At 45.1% G+C, this 18,629-nt stretch overlaps 1 protein-coding gene across 1 annotated transcript in view; it reads left to right on the top strand.

Moving 5' to 3' along the window:
* The window catches only part of SMC2 (structural maintenance of chromosomes 2), a 77,996-nt gene that overhangs the window by 14,725 nt on the left and 44,642 nt on the right, over positions 1–18,629 (top strand). The window contains exons 4-9 of the mRNA XM_075672849.1: positions 313–450; positions 4,441–4,581; positions 10,005–10,154; positions 11,342–11,531; positions 14,982–15,157; positions 18,064–18,182. Of these exons, the coding sequence (XP_075528964.1) occupies positions 313–450; positions 4,441–4,581; positions 10,005–10,154; positions 11,342–11,531; positions 14,982–15,157; positions 18,064–18,182 (914 nt within the window). The remainder of the gene's footprint in view (positions 1–312; positions 451–4,440; positions 4,582–10,004; positions 10,155–11,341; positions 11,532–14,981; positions 15,158–18,063; positions 18,183–18,629) is intronic.

The raw sequence follows: 18,629 nt of genomic DNA on the forward strand, positions 1-18,629 counted from the left end.
AGATCATTTTCCAGTCACAGGTGCTGATCTTTCATTTGTGGTAACTGTATTAGCCAGCATGCTTGCAATGACCATGGGTGGCCATGTGGTTTAATTCCACCATGCTGGTGTTTTGAGCCAATCAGGGAGGCCGCAACAGCACTGTGATCAGAGCTGTTCAGATGGCGAATTCGGCAGTGTCTAGACTAGCATCTCAGAGGAGAGGGAAGCTTGCAGATTTCAGAATAACCTCAGTTTCAAAGGAACATGTTTTGTTGCCTCTTTAAAGTTTTGTGTTGGACCACACGTCTGATTTGTGTGAGGGCATTTCAGGTGCTGAATGAAGAGATCACGCCTACGCTCAACAAGCTGAAGGAGGAGAGGCAGGCGTACCTGGACTACACCAAGGTGTCGCGAGAGTTGGATCACCTGACGAAGTTGTATGTCGCGTGGCAGTATGTCCAGACTGAGGTCAGTGTCTGCTGTAAATTACCTAACCATGACTACACACACATTCCTGGCTGCTTGTTCTGTGTTTATTTTTATTCGTGCTTCTATGTGAACAAGCATTTGTGCTTGCAAATTGTTGTGTATCGTCGTACTTACTTGCATGTGAATCGCATTATTAGCCTACAATATCGGTGTTCTTTAATTTACAATAGTTTCCTTTTGCACGAAGCTGCTTAATTTTGCATTGCATAAGTGGTGGAACAGTTGCGCCAATTGTGCCAAACTGTGCCGAGAGCGGGGCTTTGCGCCATCCTGTGTCAAAACGGTATTTTAGTGGAAAATTGCGCAGAACCTGCACAAAAGCATGCATAAGAGTGAATCCCCCCTTCTGTCGACGCTTAACAGCTAGCAAAACTGAAATCAAAATCAACAGCACACTATCATCATCATCATAAAAAGAAGCAGAGGCCCACCCATAGTCTCTCACTATATAGTGAGAAACTATATACGTGGTACCACGGAGTTTGCTGAAGGAGGATGTCTCTTTCTAGGATTGAAGTTAAAGCTTTTTCGGTGTTTATGGGTGATAGCGGGGCTTTGTGAAGGAGTCACTGCAGTCAGAATTGCACGTGGTGCATAGTTAAAAAATTGTATTAGCGAATGGGGTCGAATGTGATACACGGCGAGAGCTGCCACTTCAATGGGTGACGGCATGCTTGTCAACGCAAAAGTATTGCATCGAGCCTGGGTCGTGGGGCTATTTCGGTGAAATAGTCAACAACGCAAATTGAAAACCCTGTGTGTGTCTCGCTCATGCGCAGTGGCACTGATACTGTTCTGTTTTCTTGCGGCTGCGAAACCTGTGCAGCCCCTATTTTTGAAAACTGCCTAATGTACACGGCATGACACGAGTATATTGTGGGATGTCATGTTCAGTGCTGGCGTGCGTACTGATGGGCCTTGCGGTGAGCCTTTGCTTCACAAGCCGTGACTGTCGCACTGTGTTGCATCCTGGGTTGATAAACATGCATTTGTTGACGATCTGTCTGTAGTGCCTTCTCTGTGCCGTATAGACGAACCTGGCCATAGCGCCCGCTGTGCATTGTGTCGAGAAGCGTCGCATTCTTTTTTGACTGCGTTCGCAGCATAAGCCTCGCGGAAACTCGTATCCATAACATATTGACTAAATCAGTTAAAATTTGCATGGTATGTGATAAGCACATGTGCATTGGACCCTGTGCCGAAAGGGCTTGCTGCTGCGCCAAATCGGCATTTTGCTTGTACCAGGACCTGCGCCTAAAGGTGAAATGGCTGTTCCACCACTGAAGTATTTGCAAATGCTTCATAGGTGGCCCATAGGTGGCTGCTAGCCGGTGTTGTGGAAGTCACGTGGTTACACCAGCCATCGCATTTTGTTGCGGGGTTGACGTGGTCACGCATGTCACTGCACCGAGGAATGTTTCTCAACATAGAATTAAACATTTCAAAAGTCGCAGAGTGTGGTTGAAAGGAAAAGCACTTTGATTTAGACTTTGGGCTTAAGTAAGCAGGCCAAAGGGACTTGCGTGAACAACACTGTAAGAAGTGATGAAAGGCATGTCGAACTTTGGGTTTGTTTCAGTAATTTCTTTTAACCCTTTGCAATCACTGTCGGGTCCCTCTTGACATGGAAAAAATATCTCTTCTGGTCAGATGTCGGAAAGTGCCCGACACGTGTGCATGCTTGCGTTCGCTGGTTATATGGGTTGATAGTGCCAGCTTTCTGGAATTTTTTAAACTAATAAGTGCGCTTCGCAATGTCTACTGACAATGGCAGCATTTTCTTTTTCTTCCTGCATGCTCGAAGAGATTTTTAGTGTGATTTGGGGTGTGAAGCGGCGACAGGATGACAGCGTTTTCTGCATGTTCGTTTTATGGACAAAATTCACTTGAGTAAAGTGAATTGGATTATTTTAGTGGTGTAGATGAATATTGTTCTCGGTTGGATGGTCAGCAAACATCCTCAAATGATTTAAAAGCAAGCGACAATTAGGACCCTGCTGACCTGCAGTACAAATCCTGAACTTCACCCAGGAGTACTACTTAGAGTGCTACCACAGAGCGCCGAAGTACTGTTCAGAGCCTCAGGAATTTTCCAAAATAAATCACAAAAAATGTGTTTGTTCCCCGAGCGCTTTTTCTGCATTCCGTGTAAATGCGTGAATTGGTGCCTGACTTGAACGACCACAAATTGGATAAATGCCCGTGACCACAAAGGGTTAAAATGAAAGGAAAGAAAATTTAAATTTATGTACTCGCCATAGACGGCTAGATAGATAGCAAGATGCACAGCAGCCATCGTAAGTGTAGTTCCATTTCTGACAAATCAGACAAAGAAGACAGCCTCGTACAGGCAACATAGAACTGAAAAAACGAAACAATGCAGGCTTTTGCACTGTCCAAACAAGATGACAGTTGGCAGCCTGTCAAGAAGCTCGGTTGAAAGTTCGTCTGTGCACAAGAACGCATAATGAGGCTTTCTTTTACACTTAATCCTTTCAGTGTTTTTATTTTCAGAGGTGACGCACCCCCAGCATTCTATTTTCTTCTTGGACATTAGAAACCGAACACATTTTGTTTATTTTTGGTTATGCACAATCGGGAAAAAATAATATCCAAATAATGGCAAATGCACTATTGGTATGGTTCCTCACATTCATACCTTTGTTTCCTGTCTGCAACCTCGTTTCATTTTGATGCAAATGCTTCCGTGATGCTGCTGGCGTGTCAAAGTCAGAATCCGATGCAGTTGAAGTTGCTTCTTCTTCGGATAACAAGCTTTCATCTTCCGAGTCCAAACTTGGCTTGTATTCGTAGAGTCACTGCTCTATATAACAGTGAAGGCCTCACGCGAGCAGCCATCTCAAAGCGATCACTCAGCCATGTCAATGAAAAAGCGCTTTCGTTTATTTGTACTCAACCAGACAAAGCAAGGAAAGCAACAGAAGAAACAGAGCAACAGGCGAAAGGGTTGCGACAGAGGGCAGAGCTGTGCTGTAGAAAGCACGCCAGTGCCTACAAAGGGGCGCATTTCGCAGCGCGTTAGCAAAAGCCCATACTGAGCAAACCCACAGAGAGGAGAAAAAAATTCTTCTAAAAATGTACTACAGATGGCAGTCCTACCTTGAAGCTCACCAACTTTGTCTTACTACATAAATCCGAGTGGAAAGACTGGATAATATATGGGTATGTCAGTGACATGGCTGGACAGAAACGCAGAAGTGTACCGGGACGTCAGTGACACTTAAAGGGTTAAAGGAACACCAGAGAGTAACACTGAATCAATCGAGACTGATAAAGTATTTTCCCAAATCTGGTTTTTCATTAATTATGTGGTACTAGGTTGGTTATTAGAAGAGAAAATCGTTACATGTTTTTTTAAGATTCCAAGCCAGAGCCTTAGTGTTGGTTTCTCAATATGAGGACATGGTTTTCAAAGTACTTTTAGTACTTTGACCATTCTGGCTCAATAAATTCAGTCGTCGGCTCTTTTAGAATACAATGTAGTCCATCTTTTGCTACAAGAAATTAACTAGGCTCGGGCAGATGCCGCCGGAATCATGGCATCACCGCCAGCTGGTTCGAGAAATTCATAGTGGCGCCACCACACGTCTTTAGTTATTGCATCTTTTCTGGCTTTCAAATTTCTCATATGGAAAAGTCGGAACCCTATTTGTAACGTAAGTGAACAGCAGCTGCTCAGGGTAGTCAAGTTGAGCACATGCCACTAGCAGTTTTCTTTTTTTTAATTTGGGGCCAATATAAGCGTTGCCGTAAGTAATCAGCCATGCTTCTTGCTGTTGGTCCAGTACTCAAGTTCTATCCCAGCCCCAAGCAAAACAACCAGCAATTTAGTTTAAGGGCGTACACTGCTAACCACTCACTTGCATTCCTGTCTCATTATAGTTATAGCTAAGTTCACGCAGCATTCACATTTCTGTATTCATATAATGTTCTGCATTTTATGTGCAGGAGCTCAGCCGGACCTCGAAGGAAAAGCTGGAGAAGATGAAGGCAACCGTTCAGCAGTCCAAGGCCTCGGTCGAGGAGCTGCAGGCCAAGACCAAGGACATGAGCAAGCTCATCACCACGATGGAGCGTAAAAAGGATGAGGTATGGCCTAGAAAGTTCTGCACTTCGTGAAGTGCACCGTCGGGGCTGATTTTTCAACACTCTCCACGCTTTCTGGTGTTTCACTCCACAATTGTTCTTAGTCTTTCTGTAAACAGGATGTGCACTATCTCGTCATTTAACATGACAGTCGCCATGGTGGGTCTGCTTTAACCCCTTCAGTGTCCACGATGACTTACCATATAAACCAGAATTAGGTTGATCCAAAATATAGGTCGACCCCTGATGTTGACTTGGCCGGAAGACAACTCACAATGGGCTAAAGATCACTATATAAGACGAAGGGTGACTTTAGCTGCTTTTTTTTCCAGGAAAAAATATCAACCTATATTCTGGCTTATACAGTAGTTCGTTATGACAGAGGTAGCAGTACCTTGTAATTTGCCACATAAATAGTATGCAATGTCTTTTGCTACTTTTTGTTTCAACAATAGCAGTAAAAGTGCTATAGGCATTCCTGGTATGATATCATTTAAGAAAACGAAAAGGCCGCATAAATGCAGGTCTTTAAAGAGAAAAGTCTGCATTTGTCATCAATTTGTCACAGGGTTGGCCTGTGAGGGTCACATTTTTTTCAAAATATTGTTACGCATGAAGAAAACGAAGACCGGTAAGCATGCTTGTAGTCCCGAGTGGGGGAAGGAAGAGGGGAAGGAAGAAGAAAACGACGCTGAGTTGACCAACCAACTGACCGCTCTTGCGCTCACCTTCGCGGCCTAAAGTAAACGGTCCCCTTCATCCGTAAGGGTTATAAACGGTCTCCTTCGCGCGTAACAATATGAAACAGTTTTTCACAACAAATAGATAGGCTCGAGAAGGCTAGTTATCCTGTGCATTTATTATCACTAACCTGCGAAAAGCTTTTAAAATGCGTAAAAGGCCCGCTCAGAAACAAGAAAAACAGAAAAAAAAAGGTTTGCTGTGGTGCCCTATGTACATAGATTATCCCATTGTTTATGGAACGTGGCCAATAGATATGACGTGAATAAAGTTTTCTCGGCCTGCAAGTTGTCTATCATGTGCCCTATGATAAATAGTAAACTTGAACTGGGTGGCAAAACAAAAGATGATTGCGGCGTTAGACATGTGTCCCTTTTTGCGCCTTGTAACACTCGTATAGTTTATCAGATTCCTCTCAAGTGCGGGAAGACTTACATTGGACAGAGCGGCAGGTGCATTAATATTAGACTAAAAGAACACAAACATTCACTTTACAACCCTAATGCTTCGCATCTAGCGTCACATTGTTTAAATTGCGCTTGTAAACCTTTGTTTGAAGACACAAAAATTCTTTCGAGACACAAATGCCGAAGGTAAATCAATGCTTGGGGGAAGCTCCCACCGTCCGTTAAGCAGGCTTTGTGGCTCTGATGCCGGGAATCGAACCCGAGTCAATTCATTTGTCGTGACGTGAACAATTTCAAGCGGGTGACATGGACCACTTGTGTCTTGGCAGCTCTTCTACCACTCGCCGTGAGGCGAGCTATGTTATACGTGACTTCCGTGAGTCTGTTAATAATAACATACGATCCATCGTAGGTGGCCGAAAGCTTTTGGCATAACCCGCGTTTCCGTACTGGAGTCCACAGCCAGACTAAATCACCAGGGCGACAATATGCATCCCCCGAGAGCCAAATTTTTTCATTGCTGATTTAAATTCTTGAGAGCAACTTATTTCGAGAGAAAATAAGTAAATAATATTTTAGGTTAAACAAAGTGAAATTTTTTAAAAATCTGTACAGTTTTATACATGGCTTATTGTTGAATACAGCGATAAAATGCCATAATTAGTCTTTAAACAAATGTATTAATTACGCAACTTACGTTTATGGTTTGACACAACTGGGGCTCTTATTTTGAAATGTTCAGTTTCATTTTTTCATATTTATCGTGTGTTGCGTCAAGGGTGCTATTCAGCAAAGACAGCGGTGTGGCAAACTTCCAAACCAATTAGAAGGTTTGGAAGTCTAAGATATAATAATAATAAACATTACGGGTATCGTTAGAGAACATGGTCCCAGAGATGCGCAGCCTCAGCAAAAGTGAGGCATGCCATGTGAGCCTCTGCAAGCAACCTTAGTGGTGCCCACCTGTTAGAAAAAAATGAAGCGAGCAAGAAACTTGCTGTAATCAAATGTTAGATAGATTGTTAACCCTTCGAGGGTCAAATTTTTTTATTTGCAGATTTAAAATCTTCAGACTGACCTATTTCAAATGAAATTTACTGCTGTTTCTTTAGTGACAATAAAATGAAAAAAAAAAAACATTTCCGTAGGTAAACATGCATTGTTTATTTGTGAATACAGATGGACTTACATAAATACTTATAAGAATAAAAAAAGTAGATATGCTGAGACAGATATATTCTGGTTTGGCGATTGTAGTCCACATCAGAGGAATCACTGCTCACTTAACTTGCAACGGAGCAACCAGCGTGCACACTCATAGCATAATCGAACCTTGTATGTGAGCGCACGCAAGAAAACACTTTGTTTTTGAGTATGTCAGAAAAAACAAACGAGTCAGAAACTTGCAGTAATCCTTCGTTCCGTCGCCACTTGCCGTGGTTGCTTAGTGGCTATGGTGTTGGGCTGCTAAGCACGAAGTCACGGGATCGAATCTCAGCCATGGTGGCTGCATTTCAATGGGGGCGAAATGTGAAAACACCTGTGTACTTAGATTTAGGGGCAGGTTAAAGAACCTCAGGTGGTCCAAATTATTCTGGAGCTACAGCGTGCCTCTTAATCAGATCGAGGTTTTGGCACTTAAAACTCCAGAATTTAATTGATTTTTAATTCGTTCCGTCGCCAACAAGGGGCAAGCAGTTTTCCCGAGCCGAGTGTCGAGAAAAGAAACGCAGGCATGGCGGTATCGTTTGTCTGCTGTGGCATCGTTTGTGGAGAGCCACGTGGGCAAGCATCTCGCGGCGTTGGTTTGGTTGAGTAGAAGTGACATAGAGATCAGATTTCCGGATGCGCTTAACTGAAAATGACTCGCATGGGAAAGCCAATTATAAAGTGTGTGGGCGTGAGCATGCGACAGTAAGCTAGGTGAAGCGGAAATACTCCCAAACTACTGTCACTGCAGACATCACAAGGAAAGCAATATATATGTATATATATATGTAATAGTTTTGACGGAAGCCGAGAGGTGGCAGCACAGTAAGAACCTTTGCTGGAAGTTGTAAACTATAGAAGTCAATTTCGCTGCACACGGCCCATAAAGGGGCTGTTACGCCAAATTTTCAAGCTTGAATAATGCATTGCATATTAAATCATGCTCATCCCACAGCAAGCTGGCAAAATTTTAGTGCATTGGCATGATTAGAAACTGGTATTTAAATTTTTTGTATAGCTGTTGAACTGTACAGCAGTCAAGCAACACTGTGTGGTGGCAAAATGAAATCGCACCCCTAGAAATGGCTCCCTCATAGTAGCGAAAGCATATCTCTGAGGCTAAGCTTTTCCAGCAATAGACCCCTTTCATCACTGCAGCACCTGATCGTGGGGTTTTTGCCAGTTTTGATTTGCACAGCACTCTGGGATACAGGGTTCTTAATCTGTTAACCGAATTAGCTGAAAAATAGACACAACTGGAGTCGCATTAACGAAATTCAACTGTATTGCCACATGAGGCAGGGACAGTTGGCAACAAGAAACACCAAATTGGGCATTGACGTAATGTATGCTTGAGATACAGAAGTACATGCAACTTAAAATGCGTTGGTATACAAATCTACGATATGCTGTGCTGACACCGCGGTTGTCAGTTGTGACCTCTGAAATTGGGCAGTGCACGCCGCATGATTTTGAAATTAGCCGAATTCACCAGCGAATCACTATCAGCAAAGACGCTGCTCCACTTCTGTCTCCGCTCTCTGGCACGCTGCACGTGATTTAAGAGGTGTGTTTGCAAGCAGTCGCATGTAAATCAACCATTTGACCAGCAGTGTCCGCTGGATTTTCCAGTTATTGCCTCGGTATTCCTTTGCGGTGGCAGCGAAATTTTTTGTATTGAAATTGCACATGAACACACTTCATTATATTGAGGTTTAACTATACAGTCGCCGACCGTTTATTCGGACCTCACGGGGACTGCGAAAATGTCCGAATAAACAGGTGTCCGAAAAAACAGATTAAGAAAAAAAAATGAAATCCTTTATTTCCACGCACTTATTCGGGCTCGGCAGTAGCCTTGGAAGAAATCGTGAATGCGCCGTTGCACGCTGTTCAGTTTACGCGTAATCAGATAAGCCTGAATCTCGGAGAGGGTCGTACGGTCACTATTGGCGGCTGAAAGCACAGTCACTGCTTGTACACGCTCCGCATGCGACGGCAGCGTAGCACATGGTGCGTCATCTTCCGACTCGGAGTCATCGTCCGGCGGTGCAGCAGAAACCTAACGAATGATCTTGCCGTCGTCGAGTTCTGCGCATGTCAATACAGCAGTGTCAGCACCTATGAAACTGTCAAATGAGACGGTGTCCGGAATCGCAATGCCACCACTGCGCAGGTCTCGGCAGAACATTTTCCGCGTCAGTAGGGAGCACATCGGAAGGCGACAAATCTTGGGCCTCCCGGCACCCGCTTGCCGGCATTCCCCAGCGCAGTCTGCGCGGGCACTGTCGGCGCCATTAGACCCTTGACGCGATGTTTACGTATGCCGCGTTGGATCACCGAAACCTCGACACAGCACACTAAGCAAACACCACCGTGCCGACACCAGTCGCACAAACGAAAAACGCGGCCTGCTCGCAGCGTCTTGCGCCAGGAAACAAATCAGCTGCTGGATTGTCTTGACATGGCTTACTAAGCTGAAACCGGAACTGCTGCAGAGCCGCTCTATCTAACCAGGCAGAAACGATGACGACATATGACGATGAGCGGGGATTTCTAGTAGCGCCACTTCGTGGGGCAGCAAGGAAGCTCCGTTCAAAATAAAAATGGCGTTCAGCAAGTCGAACCATGCACCGGTCAGAGTCGGTGCATGGTGCTCTCGACCGAGTTAGCTAAAGGAGTGTCCGAAAAATCAGACGAGAGGTTGCAAGGCGTCCGAACTTTCGGCAGTTGTTATACATTATGGTCTATGGGGAGAATGGCGGTGCCGCGAAGCTGACCGAATAATCGGGCATGTCCGAATTTTTGGAGTCCGGAAAATCGGTCGGCGGCTGTAGTTGCGCCACAGAAAGTGTTGCATACCAGAAAAAACGGCACTGCGAAAAACACGGAGCAAGACTTCTATGACCGCACTACTTTGCGTAGCCTCCACAGCATTGCCAACTGGAAAGCAGTAGCCGTAATTGGAAAAGGGACTGCAGTGGTCGTTGTCTCGCAGTGGCGCCAATTGAGCTGGTGTCAGTCGGGTTGTTGGGGTCATGACATTGCGGACCGCCCGCTGGTTCACAGGAGACCGGTGACAAGCTGGAGTCACTGGAGCGTCGCCTGAAGGAGTGCCAGCTGGAGGAGACCAAGGCCAACTCGGACCTGCAGTTCAGCAAGGGGCGCATCAAGGAGGAGCACAAGACGCGCACGAGCCTTCAGAAGAGCCTCGACGAGGTACGCTGTCTCGGTTTGGTGCTCTAAATCTGCCCGTGTCTTCATTGCAACTGGTGCAGGCGTAAATTTAGTGTGCACCTGCCAAGTGGTAATAGGAAAACACGAACTGCATGACGATGGCACAATATAATTCTGTGCCACTGGTGAATAAGTGGTATAGGAAAGACTGGAGAGATGATGAAAAATGTCGAAATTTCAAGAGCTTATGTTATTGTAAGTTAGATGCAGTGTAATGGGAGCATTAAATAAGTGTACAGCTTAATACAGTATAATTACTGTACAGTATAATTACAGTATAATTACTGTAAGGTAATTACAGTTGTCAGAAGTTGCAAAGAACATGAATAATGTTATTGTATTCTATGTAAATGACAAGCCAGAGTTGAGTAAACAAGCTACATGCTTGCAAGCAAAGAGAGCACAAGAATAATCTTTGCCGAGTAACATGAGAAAATGGTGGCTAGCGACTATAGTGTTGTGCTGCTGAGTGTAAGGTTGTGGACTCAATTCCCAGCTGCAGCAGCCGCATTCCGATGGAGGCAGAATACAAAGACATTCATGTTGCGTGCATTGTGTGCACATTTAGAAACCTTGTGTGCCAAAATTAATCCGAAGCTCTCCACCAAGGTTTCCCTCCGAGAAAATTTTGTGCCAGTAAGCTTGCAGAAATTTTTTTTTTCTTGCGTGCAATGTGTTGGTGGTGCCGGTTAATCTTCACGTCGAACTCTGCAGCTTCTTCCAAAATAAAGCAGTTCAGTGCAAATGAAGGAAGAGTAAGAAACGGTGTCAAGTTGGAAAGGAAGTTGTCAACTAAAAGCTGTTTCCTGTGTTAGCTGTGCAGTTTCTGGAGGACTGTACCAACCGGTATAAGTATTATGGTGAAAAAAAAAAAGCACAAGGAAGCACGGATCGACAGGACGGGCGCCAACTACCAACCGATTTTATCGCTTGAAGGAGATGAGCATTCTACTGTATCTGTTGTTTTGCTGGCGATATTAAGGTGCCTGCTGTATTGATAGTGATTGTGGCCTAAATGCTTGTCTCCGTCAAAGAATGAAATCAGCTGGTAGTTGATGCCTGTCTCATCTATGTGTGCTACTGCGTCTTTCCTTTTTTGGTGCTTTAGTACTTACGCCAGAATGTCTGGTCAACCAGCTCAAACAAAAGCTCTGCTCCTTTACCACCAGGACAAGACCGCCATAGCGAGCAAGGAGAAGCAGGTGGAGAAGTTGCAGGCGACGCTCGTCGAGCTGGCTGAGGAGAGCGAGAAGGACGCCGAGGCCATGGCCGCGGCTCACAAGCATTTCCAGGCGGTCAGCGCTGGCCTTGCGAGCAACGCCGAAGGAGAGGAGGCCACTCTTGCCGAGCAGTTGAGGGGTACGTGACGTTGCGTGTGTCGGCCGCAGTGGTGAACAGAAGGATATCGTATATTACATTTTTTGGCATACTGCTGAGGCAGCTGGCACTGCGCTGTTACAGACTGCTAGCCTCTTGAGTGCCACATACCTACTGACTGCTGAATTTGTCATAAAGTTCACGAACTTGGGCTTGTTCTGCGACTTTACAAATGTTGCATTGTTCCATGAAAAATACATCCTGTCTGCAAAAAAAGCTTTAAAGGTGTTGAAGGCTGGGGTGCTGCTAGATTGCAACAAAATGCATGCAGAAAAGAAATTGGGACGCTACCAATGCCACTATTTTGTGGCCGCATAGGACGCAATACACTAGAGGGGTACTGGCTTCGAACAAGCTTATCCAGGCGATTTCCTGTAGAGTGGAGACTCTGGCTTGTTGATGCACCTTCTGTTGTTTTTGGCTATGTCCATGTAAGTATTTGTGTGCGTGCTGTTTCTCATTTATCCAAGTTTCTGAAGTAGGTGAAATCGGCAGCAACGAAGTGATCTAAAAATCAGCCTCTGCTCTTTCAAGATTGTCGCTAATTGTGTGCCGAGTCTAAAAATAATCGTTGCTTGTAAAGTGTGTATGTATATCTGACAAAATGTTTGTGCACAGGCTAAATGTGCTATCGCCCTCTCCCCACTTCCCATTTGTCATGTACTGAGGATTTTTATTTAATTTAAAGTTCACAGGTTGGCAGCTATGCATACACCTTATACCAATGCCTCTTTTACTAGATTCCTGCAACGTTGTTTGCTTTCTCATTTAAAGCAATGGTTCTTGTAGTTAATGGAGTCGCCAGGAGATGGCACTCACAGCCAACCGTATTTATGGTGCGCTCATGATATGAAACTTTTTCTGTAAGGCAACATTTTGTTTAAAAGTGCAGTTTTATTTCTTTAGCTGGGATGTGCAAGAAACATAGCATCAGTCGTATGCGTGGCCAAACATCGCCGGCATCAGCCGCTTGTTGCTTCTATGATGTTAACAGATGTGACAGTAATCTCGGAGGAAACAGCACATGGTTTAGTTTGCAAGTATGCGCCACAATCTGTATAATGATGGGGAACCAATCTGCCCAAAGTTGGACGTTACTGAAGTCATCAGTATCATCACTTAGCAACTTTTTTCCTGGTGACTGTTTAAAGAAACTTGCCAACGCTGTTGAGAAGCGGACAAATCACACTGCCAACAGTAATGATGGCAACTCTGTTATTGAGAGTAGCAATATTCGTGACAGTACATGGCGTCTGAATCCTTGGTCTCCCACTCACCTATGCCAGTTTCTGTAACTCGTTTGTCGACTTCCAAATCGGCAGTTTGCCTGCCACAAAATTTGCTTAAAGGGACACTAAAGGTTACCAGAAAGTCAAGTTAAAGTGATAAAGCAATGCTCTAGAACGTCTAAGGCATCAATATAATCGCAAACAGAGCTTTAGTAACCGAGAAATTGAGGTAAATGCATGACACGATTTGAGACGCCCCAGCTACATTCCGGTACTAGCCCGATGACGAAAGCACTCCTCATCATAATTTATGTCACTAGTACTCAACTACTCGTATTAAAAAGATAATTTCATTAGATTATAAGATGGAAGAAAATGCTACTTGTCTACTTCTATTCGATTCTAAGAAAAAATAACATTTTGACGTTACCCTTGAGAAGTATGGTTGATCGAAAGGTTTCGTTTTCGCTCGACTCTACTCGCTCGACTTTGCGCCGTGCGCACTTTGGAGTTTCAGCTGTTTCTTTATTGCGTCATGCTGCGGTTGTCCTGCTAGCTCGCGAAACTTGTATTTGGAACAAGCAGCGAGGATGCCACGTCCATGTGATGTCCTGGGATGCGCGAATGGTCCGCGGAACTTGGCCAAGGGCAGTTGCAGCGGCGAATCCAATGTTACTTATCACTTTGTGCCAATGACTGAACCTCTCCGTTCGAAGTGGTTAAGTGCTGTACCTCTGCCACAGCGCGCTGACAAAGAGCCGAGAAATCACGTAGTGTGCTCGCTGCACTTTCCTACAGAGTATTACGAGTTCAACGCCGACTTACTGAAGTCGCGTGAAGTGCCTTTCAAAGCAGGCCGTCGTCGTAGTAGTACGCAACGACGCCGGCAGCGTGAGCCCTCAACAGCAGGTCACGTTCATCATCATAATCATCATCATCATCATCCTGGTTACGCCCACTGCAGGGCAAAGGCCTCTCCCATACTTCTCCAACAACCCCGGTCATGTACTAATTGTGGCCATGCCGTCCCTGCAAACTTCTTAATCTCATCCGCCCACCTAACTTTTTGCCGCCCCCTGCTACGCTTCCCTTCCCTTGGGATCCACTCCGTAACCCTTAATGACCATCGGTTATCTTCCCTCCTCATTACATGTCCTGCCCATGCCCATTTCTTTTTCTTGATTTCAACTAAGATGTCATTAACTCGCGTTTGTTCCCTCACCCAATCTGCTCTTTTCTTATCCCTTAACGTTACACCCATCATTCTTCTTTCCATAGCTCGTTGCGTCGTCCTCAATTTGAGTAGAACCCTTTTCGTAAGCCTCCAGGTTTCTGCCCCGTAGGTGAGTACTGGTAATACACAGCTATTATATACTTTTCTCTTGAGGGATAATGGCAACCTGCTGTTCATGATCTGAGAATGCCTGCCAAACGCACCCCAGCCCATTCTTATTCTTCTGATTATTTCCGTCTCATGATCCGGATCCGCCGTCACTACTTGCCCTAAGTAGATGTATTCCCTTACGACTTCCAGTGCCTCGCTGCCTATTATAAATTGCTGTTCTCTTCCGAGACTGTTAAACATTGCTTTAGTTTTCTTCAGATTCATTTTTAGACCCACTCTTCTGCTTTGCCTCTCCAGGTCAGTGAGCATGCATTGCAATTGGTCCCCTGAGTTACTAAGCAAGGCAATATCATCAGCGAATCGCAAGTTACTAAGGTATTCTCCATTAACTTTTATCCCTAATTCTTCCCAATCCAGGTCTCTGAAAACCTCCTGTAAACACGCTGTGAATAGCATTGGAGAGATCGTATCTCCCTGCCTGACGCCTTTCTTCAGAACGCATTTTCTCTTAAAATAAGTATCTTCTTCGCACGAAACAAGCGTTTCGAGGCTTCTGGGATTGTATTTGAACAGTCCACGTTGACTTAATATTAACCTTTAGTGTCCCTTTAAGAAAAGTATTGCATGCTCCAACTATCAATAGTCGTGAACCTGTTGTTGGCTGGCAGAGTGCTAAATTTAGGCTGGTTTGGCACATACTCGGGCGAAAAAATGGCGCTTTAGAACAAAACGAGCGCAAACGACATGAGCCGTCTCCTTTTGTCTTATTTTAAAACGCTGTTTCTCTGGCCGTGCAAACCAAAAGGAACAAAAGCTTGCATTGCTCACTTTTTGCGTGTTGTCACCCTCGCCATGCAGCGGCCAAGAGCGACATTGCGGAGGCCGAGACGGAGAGCCGCCAGACGGAGATGCGGCTCAAGCACTCGCAGGAAGAGGCGAAGAAGAAGCAGGCCGAGTGCAAAAAGACCGAGGCCAGCTACCAGAAGGACGAGGCTGCCAACCGTGGCATTGAGAAAGAGCTCAATGCGATAAGGGTATGATGGCAACTCGATTTTATGCTAGCACAACAGAAAGTTTTCCCACTACTATATTGGGACACGGCAATTATGAGCGTGATTGTCACAGGAGCAGGTTTTGCTTTGAGTTAGCATTGGGTGCTATGCTGCTATTTAGTGAGTAAGGTCAAGAGTCCCATTGCCTCTAGCCTTGCCAGCAGCTCGGCAAAATGTTGGGATGCACCACATACGTGTTCCATGGCACCAGACGGGAAAGAGCCTGGATTCACACATACCGTATACAGTTGAGCCCACTAATAACAATATTGAAGTGCCATGAAAATTCCATTGTTATAACCGATAATGGTTCTAACCCAGTTGCATGAAAAAAATCAAAATAGGGGACTGGCAGAGCTGTTGTGAGAAAATTGTAATGGCGGGGAGGCCAGTGCCCCTGCCCACCACCTTCCTCCATCCGGCTGCTGATTGTGTTGACTCGTTTTACTTCCTGGGCGCTCCGATCGGGTATAACGAGCCGCGGCTGTCGGCATTAAAGAATGGCACTGCTGTAACAACTGCAAAGAGGGGTCACGTGTGCCAAGTGATATGCGAGCTCCGCCGAGGCATCGGTTTGGTGGCCTCAAAGGGGGCCTTTTAAAAAATGTGAGAAGGTAGCCGCAGCAGCCTGTCAGTTTGAAAAATCCAGAATAATTACGCTGGAGTGAGATCTCTATAAGCATCTCGCCACGTAGTTCTCACTGGCTTGCACGAGGAAACCCTGTGTCTGTCAGTGTTGCATGCTTTACGCGAAGCTTGCTGACATCCTTCTCCAAGGCATCCAGCTGCTCCACGTAGTTGTAGTGGAAAGTTCCTCACGAAAACGAAGCCCCGGAGGGGCTGAATCATCTACTTGGCCTACTGTGAGGACAATGTTGAGGCAGCCTGCCCTACAGCATCATCGCTGCCGTCGTCGCCGCCACTATCTGATGCAAGCACGTTCATGACGATCGCTTCATCGGTTAGAAGCACTTAGTTTCCAAATCTATAGCCGTGCGCTTGCGCTTTCTTTTCATCGCAACGTTATCCATTGCCGATGATCAGTGGGCGGATCAGCCACCTTCCGTTTTGGCGGCGAGTCAATCGAGGCTGAGAAATCACATGGCTAGCAACGATTTCGAGACAACCGCGACACACAAACTTGAGCGATTAAGCTGTTTGCAGTAATGCGGAGCCAGCGAGCAATCTGGGAGCAGCACAGTTGATGCTGTTCATTCCTGTTTCAGAGGGTGGTGCGGTGTTGAGCTATTGTCGCAGCCCATTCGTGTTTGGAGTGGTGGAAAGGAAGGGAGAGAGGTGTACGGAGAAATGAGCGCGCAGCGGCTGCTCGGGCAGCAGGCCATTATTCAGCGGCTCGAATTTCTCGTTTTCTTTTCAAGGATTTCACATTTCACTACGTTTCGGCATGAACACCCAGCAGCCAGACTTCATCGTTATAACTGATAATGCAACATTAGGGCATTGTTGTAAGCGGGTTATTACACCATGGAAAACATGCAAAAGTTCATGGTGCAGCAGCTTCTTATTGTTATAACGGTACCGGTTTTAACAATATATCAGTTATAAATGGCTTAGACTGTATACTCATCTAATGGCTGCACCCGTGTAAACGCCACACGTTGAACTGTGTGGAAAAAAATCCCCCAGAAAATATATTTAATAATTACCCGTGTATAAGCCACACCCTTGATTTTCGAGATGGTTGACAGTGTTATCTATTGTGTGATGCGAGAATTCCGAAGCGTGTTTTTCTCCTTTCTCTCTTTAAACAAAATTTTTCTTTACATATATTTTTTTATTGGTGGCATAAGAAGGTAGCCTTGCCGAATATTCGTCGCTGCCAGGTAGCGAATAGTGCAGCCTCCGAGATTTAGCGGCTGCCTTCGAGACGCTGCATCACTGGTCTGTGAAGCGTCACCATTTATTACACCCGGCAGGTGACGTGCTACGGGAATAGCCAAAGAATAGCCAGAACCAGTACAAGCAACTACTGTAGTTCAATAAAGGCAAGTACTACCGAAAATATTCGCGAAAAAAAAAATTGCTGTCTTCTTCTCCATGTAGAGGATGCACTTCCGGTTTTCATCTCAAATCTCGGAAAAATCCTGCGGCAGTTACACAAGCATATACAGTAACTTCATATGTATTTTTGCTGGTGCTAAGTGTTCCGAGTAGTTATTCTTTTCTGTTAGTACACACTAACGAGGACAAGATGGAGACTGACTGGGAACGAAGATACAAACTGACATGAAAAAGCACAAACTACCAACTGGTTTTGCTTTGATCGCGTTACAAAAGGGCTTTCCCATCTTTATGGCGGCTGGTTTATTGAAGACGAGTCTGCACAACAGACGAAATTGCAGACTGTGCATTACTTGTCTCGAACACCACTCGATGTGTAGCCATCATTGCTGCTGTGTAGGTTGACTGTGGTTGGTGCCGACGGTAAAGAGCAGATGAGGAGGCACCTTTTCATTGTGAGGTTTGTCGTGCTTTGCCACCTGTCAAAGATTCTTAAATTGGGAGAGTCACGGCATGCATCGACTCTTCGTTATATTCGTTGTGCAAGTAACCTTACTGTAAAGGCCCTGCACTGCACAGCTTACAATAGAACTGGGACACAATTATTCCTGCGTTGTACAGGTCATTTCAGTGTAGAGGCATCCGTTGTAGAGGTGCTCTACTGTCGAGAAATTTCTAAACAAATAGTGAAAATTTATAACCCCTTGTACTTAGGCAGTTGTTACCAGTCATTACTCTCTACTGTCAGTTAAAACTCTTGGAGCGAATAGTTTCAACATTTTTTAAACATATTGCTTGGTTTCGTTTGTTTGCTTGTTTACAAAGTTTTCAACGTTATGCAGATTTGTTTAATTCTGTTTGTGTAGGCCCAGTTGAGCAAGCTGAACTATGAAGAAGGACGTGAGGAAAACCTCCTGAGCCAGAAGCAGCAGCTGCAGCGGGAGATTCATGGTTTGCGACAGAACATCGACATCTTTGAAGCCAGGTCAGCCATCTTGCTTGCTTTTATTTTACCTTTAAGGACACAGACACACAGTGGAAAAGTGAAGCAGCAATGAAAAAACGCAGAGTCTGCATGCATAGAGTTTCCTACAAAAAAAGACGTACCTACTTTAACTCGGTTGGCATGGCGAAACGTTATCATGCACGCTTGTAAACTTGTAGCTGCATGCTGTATGCTCGCATATTTTAAGGCATTAAATTCCCACAAACAAAATTGTGCAATCTACAAATTCGGACAGAGTAACACTTCAACCAGCGCTTCTCTTAAGCATACACAAAAAAGAACACGTTTGTTGCTCTTGACTCTAAGCCATTCAAGGCCTCGTCCTCCGGCACACTATCAAAAGGTTCAGCCACTTCAGCCAGCCGCATCGCTGGGTAAGCGTTGTTGGCCTCTGAATAACTTTTACGCAACATTGTAAGCATCTTG

This window comes from Dermacentor variabilis, chromosome 10 (genome assembly GCF_050947875.1).
Source record: "Dermacentor variabilis isolate Ectoservices chromosome 10, ASM5094787v1, whole genome shotgun sequence".
NCBI lineage: Eukaryota > Metazoa > Arthropoda > Arachnida > Ixodida > Ixodidae > Dermacentor > Dermacentor variabilis.